The sequence below is a fragment of the Lethenteron reissneri genome, chromosome 59 (genome assembly GCF_015708825.2).
Source record: "Lethenteron reissneri isolate LAM-NWPU_2019-01 chromosome 59, ASM1570882v1, whole genome shotgun sequence".
NCBI classification, from domain to species: Eukaryota; Metazoa; Chordata; class Hyperoartia; order Petromyzontiformes; family Petromyzontidae; genus Lethenteron; species Lethenteron reissneri.
In genome coordinates, this window is record NC_083837.1 from 832,122 (window position 1) to 844,553 (window position 12,432).

The 12,432-nt window shown below is 51.2% G+C and overlaps 1 protein-coding gene across 1 annotated transcript in view; it reads left to right on the plus strand.

Moving 5' to 3' along the window:
* LOC133357708 (von Willebrand factor A domain-containing protein 3B-like) overlaps positions 1 to 12,432 on the plus strand; it is a 13,954-nt gene continuing 1,522 nt past the window's right edge. The window contains exons 1-11 of the mRNA XM_061575801.1: positions 1 to 114; positions 2,339 to 2,636; positions 3,993 to 4,084; positions 5,312 to 5,604; positions 6,408 to 6,570; positions 7,353 to 7,525; positions 8,112 to 8,209; positions 9,109 to 9,255; positions 9,881 to 10,185; positions 10,712 to 10,869; positions 11,794 to 11,932. Of these exons, the coding sequence (XP_061431785.1) occupies positions 2,384 to 2,636; positions 3,993 to 4,084; positions 5,312 to 5,604; positions 6,408 to 6,570; positions 7,353 to 7,525; positions 8,112 to 8,209; positions 9,109 to 9,255; positions 9,881 to 10,185; positions 10,712 to 10,869; positions 11,794 to 11,932 (1,821 nt within the window). The 5' untranslated portion in view covers positions 1 to 114; positions 2,339 to 2,383. The remainder of the gene's footprint in view (positions 115 to 2,338; positions 2,637 to 3,992; positions 4,085 to 5,311; positions 5,605 to 6,407; positions 6,571 to 7,352; positions 7,526 to 8,111; positions 8,210 to 9,108; positions 9,256 to 9,880; positions 10,186 to 10,711; positions 10,870 to 11,793; positions 11,933 to 12,432) is intronic.

Sequence of the window (12,432 nt, forward strand, 5' to 3'; positions counted from 1 at the left end):
GCGACGTGTCCGAGGCGAAGACTGTACGTACAGTGCGGTCGCTATGAAGTTGTGAGTGAATGTTTCTTGGCTCGGAGCGACTTTAGAGAAAGTTGCGAGGAGGCGGGGAGGGAGGTGAGTGTCCCCTGGGAGGGTTTGCCTTCAAGCTGCCGAGTTGTTAACGTTTTGTCGACTTGCCATTGTAGATTAATGTCTTGTAATCATTGTTATAATCATCATCATCGTCGTTACAATCAGCAGCTATTGTCACAGCGCTGCTGGGCGGTGGCGTCATCTTCTCTCTCTCTGCGACGGAAGATCTCTCTCTCGGAATCGTGGCATCGTTTAACGAAGTGTTCATGCTGCTCGGAATATGAAACTGTGCCATCGCTTTAGCTTACGTAGATTTCTATATAGCAGCGCCTTATTCCAGGGCGGTTTACAGCAATTGTAAAATTGTACATGAGGCGATAGTGGTTGAGATTAAGAGTGGGGTTATTAGAATGTGGTGGTTATGGTAACAGGAGAACAGGCGGGAGAGGTTAAGGAAGGGGAGTGATAGGGGACGTGATAGTGATAGTGGTTGGGTTAGTGATATGGGTTTGGGTAGTGATAGGGGTATTGATATGGGTATTGATAGGGGTAGTGATAGGGGTTGAGGTAGTGATAGGGGTTGGGGTAGTGATAGGGGTTGGGGTAGTGATAGGGGTTGGGGTAGTGATAAGGGTTGGGGTAGTGATAGGGGTTGTGGTGGTGATAGGGGTTGGGGTAGTGATAGGGGTTGGGGTAGTGATAGGGGTTGTGATAGGGGTAGTGATAGGGGTTGGGGTTAAGCCTGGTCGTATCTGGGAGCAAGGTAGCAGTAACTTGCATGATAGGATGGGCAGGGAACAGAGATGATGGTTGTTCTAAGGGAGGAAGGCAAGCTGCAGGTTGGAGTGAAGATGGTTGCCCTGTGTGCCCGCAGGGGGCTGTTGATTCCAAGTGGAGGGGAGCGAGAAGGGAGTAGGAGCGTGACGAATCGAGATGCAGAGAGACGGGGAGAGATTGGGAGCGCACAGGACGGGCCAGGGACATGAGGAGCGAGAGACGCGAGACTGCAGATACGAGCTACCGTCGGAGGCCATAGGACTGCGAGAAGGGCTGGGTGCAGATGCAGCACTTGTTGTAGTAAACAAAAAATCCATAGAAAACAGGGGGAACATAGACATGGCTTAGGGAGAGGAGAGGGGGTAGAGAGAGAGGGGGGGTAGAGAGAGAGGGGAGGTAATAAGGAGGAGAGAAGAGCGTGAAATATTTTGTGAAATCTTTCGTTTGAAAAGGGGGGTGGGGGGGCACATAAAGCAAAGCATTGAACAAAAAAAACCGAAATGATGAACGAAGCAAAGTGTCGGCTACACCGAGCATCTTCTTGTTTCCTCTGATCGTAAAAAATAAATGAGGGGCGAGAGAAGTTGGAGCAAGATCGTCAAAAGGGATTTGTAGACTGGAGTGAGACGGTTTAAAGAGACGGCGATGATTTGTGTGTAGTAGGGGGCACGTGTGGGAATTGTGGGGGGGGGGGGGGAGTTTAAAAGATTCGGGCTGCATCTGTTGGTCTTTAGCCGAGTGGGAAGCGCCGTGTGGTTATCCGGGATTCGGGATAAGGGGCCGTCCATAAATGACGTCACGCGATTTTGGACGATTTTTTTTATCCCCCCCCCTCGTCACACGGCGTCACAAAAAGTCAGACCCCCCCCCTATGATGTCACAAAGCTCTGCCCCCCCCCCAAAAAAAAACATGCTTCAAATCGCTTTAAACTATTGTCATTGTAGTGCGTATTTAATGTGGCGCTGCACTGATGTTGTAGGAGAAAACATTTATTAAAAAGTCTATTTAATTAAGTAGAACGTGTTGTCTATATTTATTTAAAGTTGCGCATTTTGATGTGACGTCACATTTCTCAAACCCCCCCCTCGTCAAACATCGTCACAAATGTCTGACCCCCCCCTCCAGGTGCGTGACGTCATTTATGGACGGCCTCTTAACCCCTTGGCGTTTCAGACCTTGTGCTCGGCAACCGTGAATTAAAGACAATATGTACAGTCATTGAATCGGAATATTTCTGAATATTTATTTAGACTGCTGGAGGAATCGGATGAGCTGTAAAGCGTCAGGCGTACACACGCAGGTAGGGGGGGGGTGTAAAAAGTCCGCATGCGTACAGGGAGGTGGGGAGTGGTCAAGTTTTGACAGATTTTTTGCGTACGTACTAAATGGATGGCCCCTAACATCACACCACCGTGGCGCCCATTTAAAATGATGGCATTTACTAACATTTCTTTTAATGCGGATTCCTGTGTTATTTGTGTTGTTAAGACTTAGCAGGTTCTACGTTTCAAAGAAAATAAAGTGACGTTGAAGATGGGGTCAAGTTCGGACGAGTGGAGTCTGCGGCCGCGTTCAAGGGCCTTCGTGCGTCAAGAGGGCGAGATGAAGGACCCCACGGGGACGCGCGAGTCGAGGCCCGGCAGCAGGGAGGGGGTGACCCCCGCGTGGAGCACCGAGGCCACGCTGCAGCTACCCTCGTCGGTCTGGGTCGCTCAGCACGGCCTCAAGAGGCAGAGGCTGTCACTCCGGCACGTGCTGGCCAGGATCGGATTCAGACAGCGCGAGGGTGAGTCCTGCTTCTCGCAGCATTGGGTAGCCACGGCGGAGAGATGTTAACTACCTCGCCTTGTATACAGGAGATCGTGTGTTCGAACCCGACCCTGACACCTGTTGTATATTTGCAGTTTGCGTGTCTCTCGCCTCGTGGCTGCGTGGATTTTTCTCCATGTCCTTTGATTTTTCCCTGCATGTAAAAAATATACCTTTAGAGTATTCTTTGGGTCTTTCGGTAAAGTCACTTAGGTTAAAAGAAAAAAATAAATGAAAAAACTACGACGTTTCGAGTTTACTTTTTTTACCTATCTACGTGGCTTTACCGAAGACCCAAAGAATATGAATTCCTGCAGTCACGAATGCTTTAAGTCAAGATTTTATGCCTTTAGAGTATTTGATTTCTATCCATTTCCACATGATAAGCCACTTCGTTGATCGATCATTTGTGGCTGGGTCGTTTCTGAAAAAGAGCTGTTTAGATCATTGGGCCTTACCTGGTAAAATATATTTTTTTAGTTTAGTTTAGCCGATGGCTCAGGTGTGCCGATCCCTCCAGTCTGGCAGTGTGGAATAATCATTTACATTCCTGCGTTAATCCACTGCCAGATGAATGCCTCCCCGTTTGGTGTCAACGAGGTCAAGCTGTCAGACACTTCCAAAGTGCCTGTGTGAGCCTACGGGACGCAGAGCGTGACGTGAGAAGTGTCCCTGTTTCACGTTTGTGGGAGCCGCCTCCACCGTGGAGCCGGAGAGTTGCAGCTCCTCTGGGAGAGACGGCGAGCAGTGGAATAAACTTTTGTTGTACACGACGCAGCAGAATCGACATCGGGTGGGTTTAGACTTCAGAGCAAAATTCCATTATAGTCTCATTGGCGCCGTGCGGTCGCTAAGACATTTTTACCTCTGAAAATATGTTGATGTTTATGCCACCGCTCGCTGTCTTACAGTGGAGCTGTCTGCCTCTTGCTCCACAGTGGAGGAAGCTCTCACGACGTGAAACGGGGAAACTTCAAACGTTACACACCATATCCGATAAGCTAACCGGTTACTTTGGAAGCGTCTGATAGTCTGGCTTCAGTTGTGGTTCTTGGGGGGGTTATTTGACCATGCTGTCCGTTGCGATCAGGCAGAGCTGGAAATGTCCGGTGATTCTAATTGTAACGCATAAAATTGCAGTATTTTTTTTTAAACGTGTTACTCAAAAAAGTTACGCTTAAGCGATGCGTATCATGTATGTGTATATATGTTGAACTTCTTTCGCACCGTATACGTAGCTAACATCGCGCTAATCGAAGGTGCGGCAGAAGGACGGCGAAAAAGGACATTGACGCTGAAATTGCCATGACACGTGTTCCGTGTGCGTGTGCAGACTTTGAGCCGTCCCTGGGCCGGTTGGTGAGCTCCCGGTATGGCGAGGGTCGCTTTCTGGAGTACTGCCGGCGAGATGGGACTCTCTATCGGGTAAAAGGTCACACCACTATCAATTCTACAGATTCTCAACATGATAGATTATATATATTCTTACCACCGTAGATTCCAAAGATTCACACCACGTAAGATTCGACATTTTTAATAAAACTATAGGTGCTGTAGTTTCACAACACTATAGTTTGTAGTCATACTGCTACAGATTATCTAAATCGCACCATTGTAGCTGGTACAGGTTCTAGATTCACACGTCTATAGATTCTATAAGGGAAAAATGTCAATCAAGTCATGATCCAAACTCGTGACAATTTGATTGAATTATGCAACCCTATTCTTAGGTTTTTTCGGTAAAGTCACGTAGGTAAAACATTTAAATTAATAAAAGTAAAATAAAAATAAAAATCACGACGTTTCGGAGGCAACACAAGCTTCCGTCTTCAGGTGGAACCGTCACAGCACGACAGCTGTATCACTTTATTTTATTTTTATTTTACTTTTATTAATTTTAATTTTTTACCTACGTGACTTTACCGAAAAAACCTCAGAATATGAATCCTTGCAGTCACAAAAGCTTCAAATCTAGAATTATGCAACCCTGTTCGCCGTTACTGCCGACCATATCGTACGGTGCCCGGAAGCAGCTTAGCCCGAGGCAATCTGTCGTGGCGCCGACCACATAAAACAAGAGGTATTTGAAAGCTTGGAAGGTTGCGTTTCAAAGCGCTGGCCATTGTGAGGCTGCATTGCAACCGAAAATAGCATTTAGTGTAATGCCTGCCACGACAGCCCCCCACCAGAATCCTACATAATCTGGTTGTTGCATGGTGGAGCCATGTTGAGACACAATCCTCCATCCGAGATGCGTCACAAACCAGACACGCTCCAAGTGTTTTGTACCGTGTTGGTTTTTTATTTCTCCCTTTGCTCTCATTTGTACCAAAAAAGAGACACGCTCCTGCAGAGGGTTGTGTGCGGTTCTGCTATGGAGCTCACCGATGTGGTTTCGGGTTGTACCGCGTGTTGCTCGGCATGATGTCCAATGTTTTCGCTGCGCGTGCGGGGAGCTTCTCCGGGAGCGAAACGTCAGCCGTCATGCCGGACAACACGCGTCACAACCCGAAAGCGCACCGGATAGCTATCGGGGAGACTGCCAGTCTCGCTGGACGACCCTCGCGTGGTGATTGATCGAATTAATGATCGATTGCACAGCGGGGCCGCTGACGGGGCCCGACCGCGTGTGCTTTGTCTTGCAAACACCAGCTGACGGCAAGTCGCGCGGAGCTGGAGAGCCTGGCCGAGGCGGTGTGGCGCTGCGAGCAGCTCTATCGCGAGCGTCTGCTGTGGCTCGGCTCAGGCTCGCGCCGGGCATTCGGCGTCTTTCACGAGCGTAGCATCGCGCTGGTGCTGTATGACGGCGGCGGCGGTATCGACGTTGGTGGCACCGGAGATGCTGAGGGGGGCGCACACGAGGGACGATTCCGGGCCCTGCGCCAGGCGCTCGTTCTGCTGGTTCAAGAACAGCTGGCGCAGATGGAGCGGTTTAACGTGATCCGGTACGGATGGACGCGTCGTCGCATCGTGAAGTGAAAAGGGGCGGCAGCGCTGTAATGATCCGTGCTTTTCGTGGATGACATTAATCGTCTTGATATGTACGGGTACGGCCCTGTGTCAAGCCACTGCTGGATGGGAGCCTCTCCAGTCGTGGGATATATTGGACTATATTTCCCCGCTCTGGTCAGTGCGGATTAGTTAAGGTGGCTTGTACTGTTGACCATGATTTATCATCCAAACACAATCCGGGCTCAAAACTTGCTTAGCTTCTGAGATCCGACAAGATTGGGCGCATTCAGGAAGATTTGGTTATAGGCTTTACACCATTTTTACGGATCCACTCTTTCGTGATTCGATGGCTATATCGTGAACCTAAGTAGTGATACGAATCAATATTAAGCGATGCATCACTACATCCCTTTGATCTGGCCAGTTGTGTTTCCCTGGCTGTGCGTGCGCGTGTGTGTGACACAGAGACAAAGAGGAGTGGTGGTACAATGGTCAGCGCTGTGCGCTACAAACCCGGCGACCCAAGTTCAGTTCCCGCTCACGACAGCTAACAGTGGCGAATATTTGAACCGGTCCTGGGGCTTCCCTAGATCGACTCAGCCTCAAATGAGTACCTGGTGCAGTGTGTAAACATCGCCACCGGGGAGACAAAAGCGGCCAGGCGTGGTGCTGGCCTCCCACCCCCTCGTGTGCCGTGCCGGCCTTCATAGGTGCTACTCGCCAACAGCACTTTCCCCAAAAGTCTGTGTAAGGCTCCACGGCGGGGGATCTTTGTGCATGTGTGCGTGTGACACAGCGCGGGTGACACTCTGGAGGCGTGGCAGGAGCGTGCCGTGCCGGTGACGCCGCGGTCGCTGCTCTCCGCCTCGTCGTGGCTCCGCTCGCTGGAGCCGCAGGCTGCGCCCTGCGGCGGCACGGCCTGCGCGGAGGCGCTGACGCACGCGCTGGGGGACCCCACGGTGAGAGCCGAGCACCACCAGGCTCTCGCCGGTGTTCGCGGCGTGCGGTCGGTCGGCTGAGGCGACGCACGCGGGCGTAATGTCGGAGTAACGGGGGAAGGGACAACAAACTGAACTGCTTTTTGCGTCTAGTTTGTTGCCCTTCCCCCCCCCCACCCCGCACCTCCGATTAGCACGGTTGGCTACGTACGGTGCGAAAGAAGTTGAACGTACATACATACAAAGACTAAAATCCCCCATCTAACCATTTAGCCTATAGTGGCAAGTGCTGTTGAATAAGCGTTGTTTTTTTAAACCCCCTGAATGCTTCGAAAGTGTTTCTGCCCTATGAGATAATAATTTGGGAAAATATGACCAGACTAAACAAACACTAAACTGTTTGATTTAAAGCTTTCGTGACTGCAGGGATTCATATTCTTGGTTCTTTCGGTAAAGTCACGTATTTCCCTTCTACGTGACTTTACCGAAAGAACCAAGAATATAACACTAAACTGTTTTTATTTTACCAGGTAAGGCCCACCGAGCTACGTAGCTCTTTTTCAGACGCGACCTCGCTATCACAAATGATAGCTCAACGAAGCGGCTTACCACGTGGAAATTTATAGCAGCCAAATACTCTAATCGCATGCTTCCAAACGTGGGGAGAAAAATCCACGCGACACGCAAACTCCAAATATGCAATGGGCGTCACGGCCAGGATCGAATCCGTGACCTCCTGTATGCCAGGTGAGTTAGTTAACATCTGGCCACCGTGCCGCCCCCCCCCCCCCCCGGCCCGCCAGGTGGAGGCGGTGTGCCTGGTGGTGGCCGGGCCCGTGGAGGGCGTGTTCCGTGAGCTGCTGAGGAAGGCGGTGCACACGGCCGGGCGTCCCGTGCACGTCGCGTGCGTTGACGCTGCCGCCCCGTCGGCCTCGCGCGACTTCTTGCGGGAGATCGCGGACCTCACGGGGGGCAGGTGAGAGGCTCGTGGGAAGGTTGGCTTCACCTGGTCAGATACAAATATTTATGGGACCTTTGTTGCCAGTTTCAAAATGATTCTGGTCTAACACTGGTGAGACTAGGCCGTGAAGAAGGCTGCTGGCTCTGGTGTAGGCCAATCAATTTCATTATCGGAGCATGTTTTGTTTGCATGGTTTTGCCACAAGTACTGTGTGTGGTTAATGCAGACTTGATGCCTTGCAAAAGTTATCGATTTGGTGTTTGAACATCTTAACACCTGTTTTATTGCCAGAAAGGGTCAAACCTATTTTGATTGTTTCATAATTTTTGTTGTTGTATTTTTTAAAGTGATTTTCTTACCATTTTCTATATTTTGCACTTCTATCGTGTTTCTGTATTGTTGTTGTAACGTTCTGACCCGCTCCTGCTGGACATCTGTGAAAAATAACTTTATCGCTCATCGGATTTCCTCCAGTTAAATAAACATTCTTAATCTGATTCCACTTCGGGTTTGTTTTGGAGTTTTACCCCACGTCGTAGTGGGATGGAGGCACCGTTTAGCATCTCCGTCGGTACAACGTTGATGCCGTCCGTTGCCGCAGGTTCCACACGTGCGTGCTGACGTCTTGCGCCCAGTCCGTGTCCCTCGCCCGCGACACCGCCGTTTCAGCCTCCCAGCCGCGTTCTTCCCAGCAGTGCGGTAAGGGTGACTCGAGCGACGGGACAGTCCTTAGCGCTCGCGTATTTTTACCCTCCCCACCCAGCCCCTCCCCACCCTCCCCTCCCCACTCAGCCCCTCCCTGCACGACGGACGGACACAATAATCCCTTGTGGGCTGGTGTAACCAGGAGGTTCCTACCAGTATGAGAAAAATAACGCAAACTGGAAGCTGATCGAAATTTGAAAATGGTAGCAGACTGTCACAACCAATTAAGTGCCCATTGTGGGGGAGAGGAAACAAAAATCTAATTTTAGTTTAGGGAGATCATTACACATTTGGTCATATTTTATATATATATGTGTGTGTGTGTGTATGTGGACGGGATTTTTCCAAATGTTGTAATGGTTCACGTACTGGACCTGCAATGCAGAGGTCTCCGGTTTGGTCTCCCTGGCATGGCAGTTGCAACAACGGTCGATCGACAGGTTGTGCTGGGTGGACGGACGTGTAGGTTTCAGTTTCATTTATTTGGTGTAGCCCTGTGAACCATTCAGCTCTTGAATCGGGTGCAACCGCAACAACAAAAAAAACATGAACAAGAAAACATCTTAAAGTGACTATGTGACTATGTGCAAACAGAAAATCCAAGAAAAGACAGCAAAATATTGCAGAAAAAGCACCGTACACCAACGCTGTGCACCCCCATCTCTTCCAAGATGTCAGGCTCGTGTGGAAGAGTAGTCCCAATACCCCCTGGAGGGGCTCTCGACTGCTCGCTCTAGTGGGGGCTGCACGTTCACCTTCTTAGTTAAAGAAAATAAATTAAAACTTTCCAACTGGTGTACTGAACAACCGCGGGTTGCTGCAAGTTGACCGTCGCATGGAACTAAGATAACGCTGGTGTCTTGCGACCCCCCCCCCCCCGCCTCGCCTCGCAGTGGGCGTTCAGCAGGATGTGTGGGAGGTTTGGAAGGAGAAGGAGGAGGCATCGCAAATCCTCGGGGAGATCCGCCTCATCCTACGGGAGATCTCCGCTCCCTCCGCCACCTCTGGTCCATCCACTACCTCCGCGGCTTCCCCACAACGTAAGGCATCGTGACAATGCAGCACAGGCCTTTGTCCATTATCAAAACTTTACTTTAAACTATTTTTATTTTACCAGGCAAGGCACACTGAGCTATGCAGCTCTTTTTCAGAAGTGACCTGGCTATCACAAATGATAGCCCAACGAAGTTGCTTATCGCGTGGAAATTTTTAGCAGCCAAATACTCTAAACACATGTTTTTAAATACAGAGGGAAAAACCGGAGGACCGGGAGAAAAATCTACACGAGCACAGAGAGAAAGACACACAAACTCTAAATATACAGCAGCAGGCGTCAGGGATGGGATCGAATTCACGACCTCCCGCATACCAGGCGTGGTAGTTAACATCTCGGGGGAGCACGGCGGAGCTCCCACGGTGCCGATTTTGCCAGAATCACACGGGGACAAACCGCATGCCGCAGTCGCCGCGCGCCACGTCCACCGCGCCATCCGCGTGGACGAAGGCGCAGCAACCAAGCGCCGTGTGCAGTGATAAACAGAGGGGGGAAAAGGAAAGCCCTTCACCTGGACTTAAACGGGGGCCCGGGAGTCAACAGCACTGAAGGTTGGAGGAAGAAGAGCGAACGACGCGGCAACTGCCGCCTGCGGGCTTCTCGTTCCGCAGGTCCAAGCCGGAGCGCGTGCCAGAAGTCGTGGCCGTGCGTCCCCTACAATCGGTGCGACGCTGCCGCCGCCGCCACCACCACCACCTCTGCCGTCACCACCTATGCCACCGCCGCCGCCGCGGATGATGGCGATTCATGGAGCGAGGACTGCGCGAGCGTGCGGAGCGACGAGGCCGAGCAGAGCTCGCGCGCGTGGCTCGCTCGCTACGGGCTGGAGGCGCGCGGCCTCGCGCTGCACACGGCACTGGGACGCTGCGCGTTCCGCCACGCCGACGGCGTCGTGGACTCGGCACACGGCGACTGCGTGAGTGTCCGGGGGAGGGGGGAACGCTCCCCTGTTGCCAAGCGGTTTGCCCCCTCGGCGATTCGGGCAAAATCGCCACCGTGGCACCACCACGGTGGCGATGTTAACTACCTAGCCTGGTATGCAGGAGGTCGTGGGTTTGAGCCTGACCCTGACGGCTGCATAGTTGGAGTTTGCGTGTTCTCCTTGTGGTCGCGTGGATTTTTCCCTCCACATTTAGAATCGAAATCACGCGTTTAACAGAATTTGGCTGCTATAAATATTTTCACGTGATTAGCCACTTCTTTTGTGGCCAGGTTGCTTCTGAAATATAAAAATAGTTTATAGTTTAGTTCAGATTACGAGTGAAAGCCCATGCTGATTTGTTTACTTTTCCTACACCTCGCACTCTTATTGTATTTGTTGTATTGTTTGTTGTAATGTTCTGACCTCATGCCTCCACTGGACACCTGTGAAAAAGAGCTTTACCGCTCATCGTTATTCCTCCTGCAGTGTAAATGAATATTGTGCTTGTGCGTGCGCGCAGGGACGGCGGCGGCGCGTGCTCGTGAACGCGCGCTACTGCTCGTGCTTCGTGCACACGCTGTGGGCCGACGGGGCCCTGGTGCACGTCTACGTGCCCGAGCGCGTCTACCGAGACTACGCCGTGCGCCTCACCGCCGCCCTGCGCCTCATCCAGAGCAGGTGGAGTCCACCACGGCACCGACAATCTGTGTGTGTGCGTGTGTCGACTCAGCCTCAAATGAGTACCTGGTGCGGTGTTTAAACATCGCCACTAGTGAGACAAAGGCGGTCGGGCGTGGTGCTGGCCACCCACCCCCTCGTGTGCCGTTCCAGCCTTCATAGGTGCTGCTCGCTAACAGCACTTGCCCCTACAATCTGTTAAGGCTATATGGGGGATCTTTGTTTTGTGTGCGTGTGTGCGGAGTGGTAGTGTAGCACGTTAGCGCGCTGCACTACATATCCGGCGAGCCAAGTTCGATTCCCGCTCACGGCCAACACCTGTGACGATTATCTGAACCGGTCCCTGGGCCTCCCCTAGGTCGACTCAGCCTCAAGTGAGTACCTGGTGCAGTGTGTAAACATCGCCACTAGAGAGACAAAGGCGGCCGGGCGTGGTGCTGGCCACCCACCCCCTCTTGTGCCGTGCCGGCATTCATAGGTGCTACTCGCTTACAGAACTTTCCCCAACAGTCTGTTAAGGCTGTACAGGCGATCTTTGTCTTTGTTTTATCATGTAGATTGTTGACTGCCTTGTGTTGTATAAGGTGTTGGCTTTTGTAAGGTGTTGGTTGGCTTGTGTATTAGTTAAAGATATATATAAAAAATATATTACTTATGATGAACAAAGCAGTGATAGTAGATAGAGGAAGAGATCCATGCCGATTAGCTGACGGATTGTACGGACGATGGGTTGTGTATGCATGGGTTGGATTGTGTTTGTGTGTGTAGGTGTTGGGTTGTTTAGGGGTCGCTTTGTGTGGGCGCAGGTGAGTTGGTGCATGTGTTGCCTGGCCCTGGAAGGGTCCCGTGGTGGTCACGTCGCTGCCTGTGTGTCGTCACGTCGCTGCCTGTGTGTCGTCACGTCGCTGCCTGTGTGTCGCCCAGGCTGGAGTGGCTGCAGAGAGGCAGCCGAGTTCTGTTTGGCTCGATCGTGGAGGACCGTGTGTACGTCCTGATCGACACCTCCCTCTCGATGGAGGACAAACTGGACCTGCTCAAAGAAAAGCTCTATCTCCTCATCGACGTGAGTCAGTCGACGTTTTATGGCCACCAAAGTGTTTTGTTTTTTCCCCCCCCAGGTAAATGCTAATGGTGTTATCCGCATCACGTCACGAGTCAAGTTTGCATTTTTGACTCTCGCAGCAAGCAGTGCAACATCCCAATACTGATGATAATGATGATGATTTGATAATGATGATACCAGTTTAACACGTAGGCTTTCTATATAAGAACGGGAGACACAGCAGAGCCTCACCATTCTGGCGAATTGCCCGATGATGCTGGATGCAATTACCAGCGAAACGTCGTACTCAAATTGTAAATTGTTGTGGTTTCACGCTTCAACACACCGGTGGGCTAAAGCAGTGAACTATTTGTCTTTTGTCAACGTGACACTTTTTTACTGATTGGCCGTGTCGGGTGGTGGAGGGTTACGACACATTTATAAATAACGCGATCTAAACCCAAAAACGTTGATTATGATGATACCGATGATGATTTGATGACGACGACGATGATGATGCG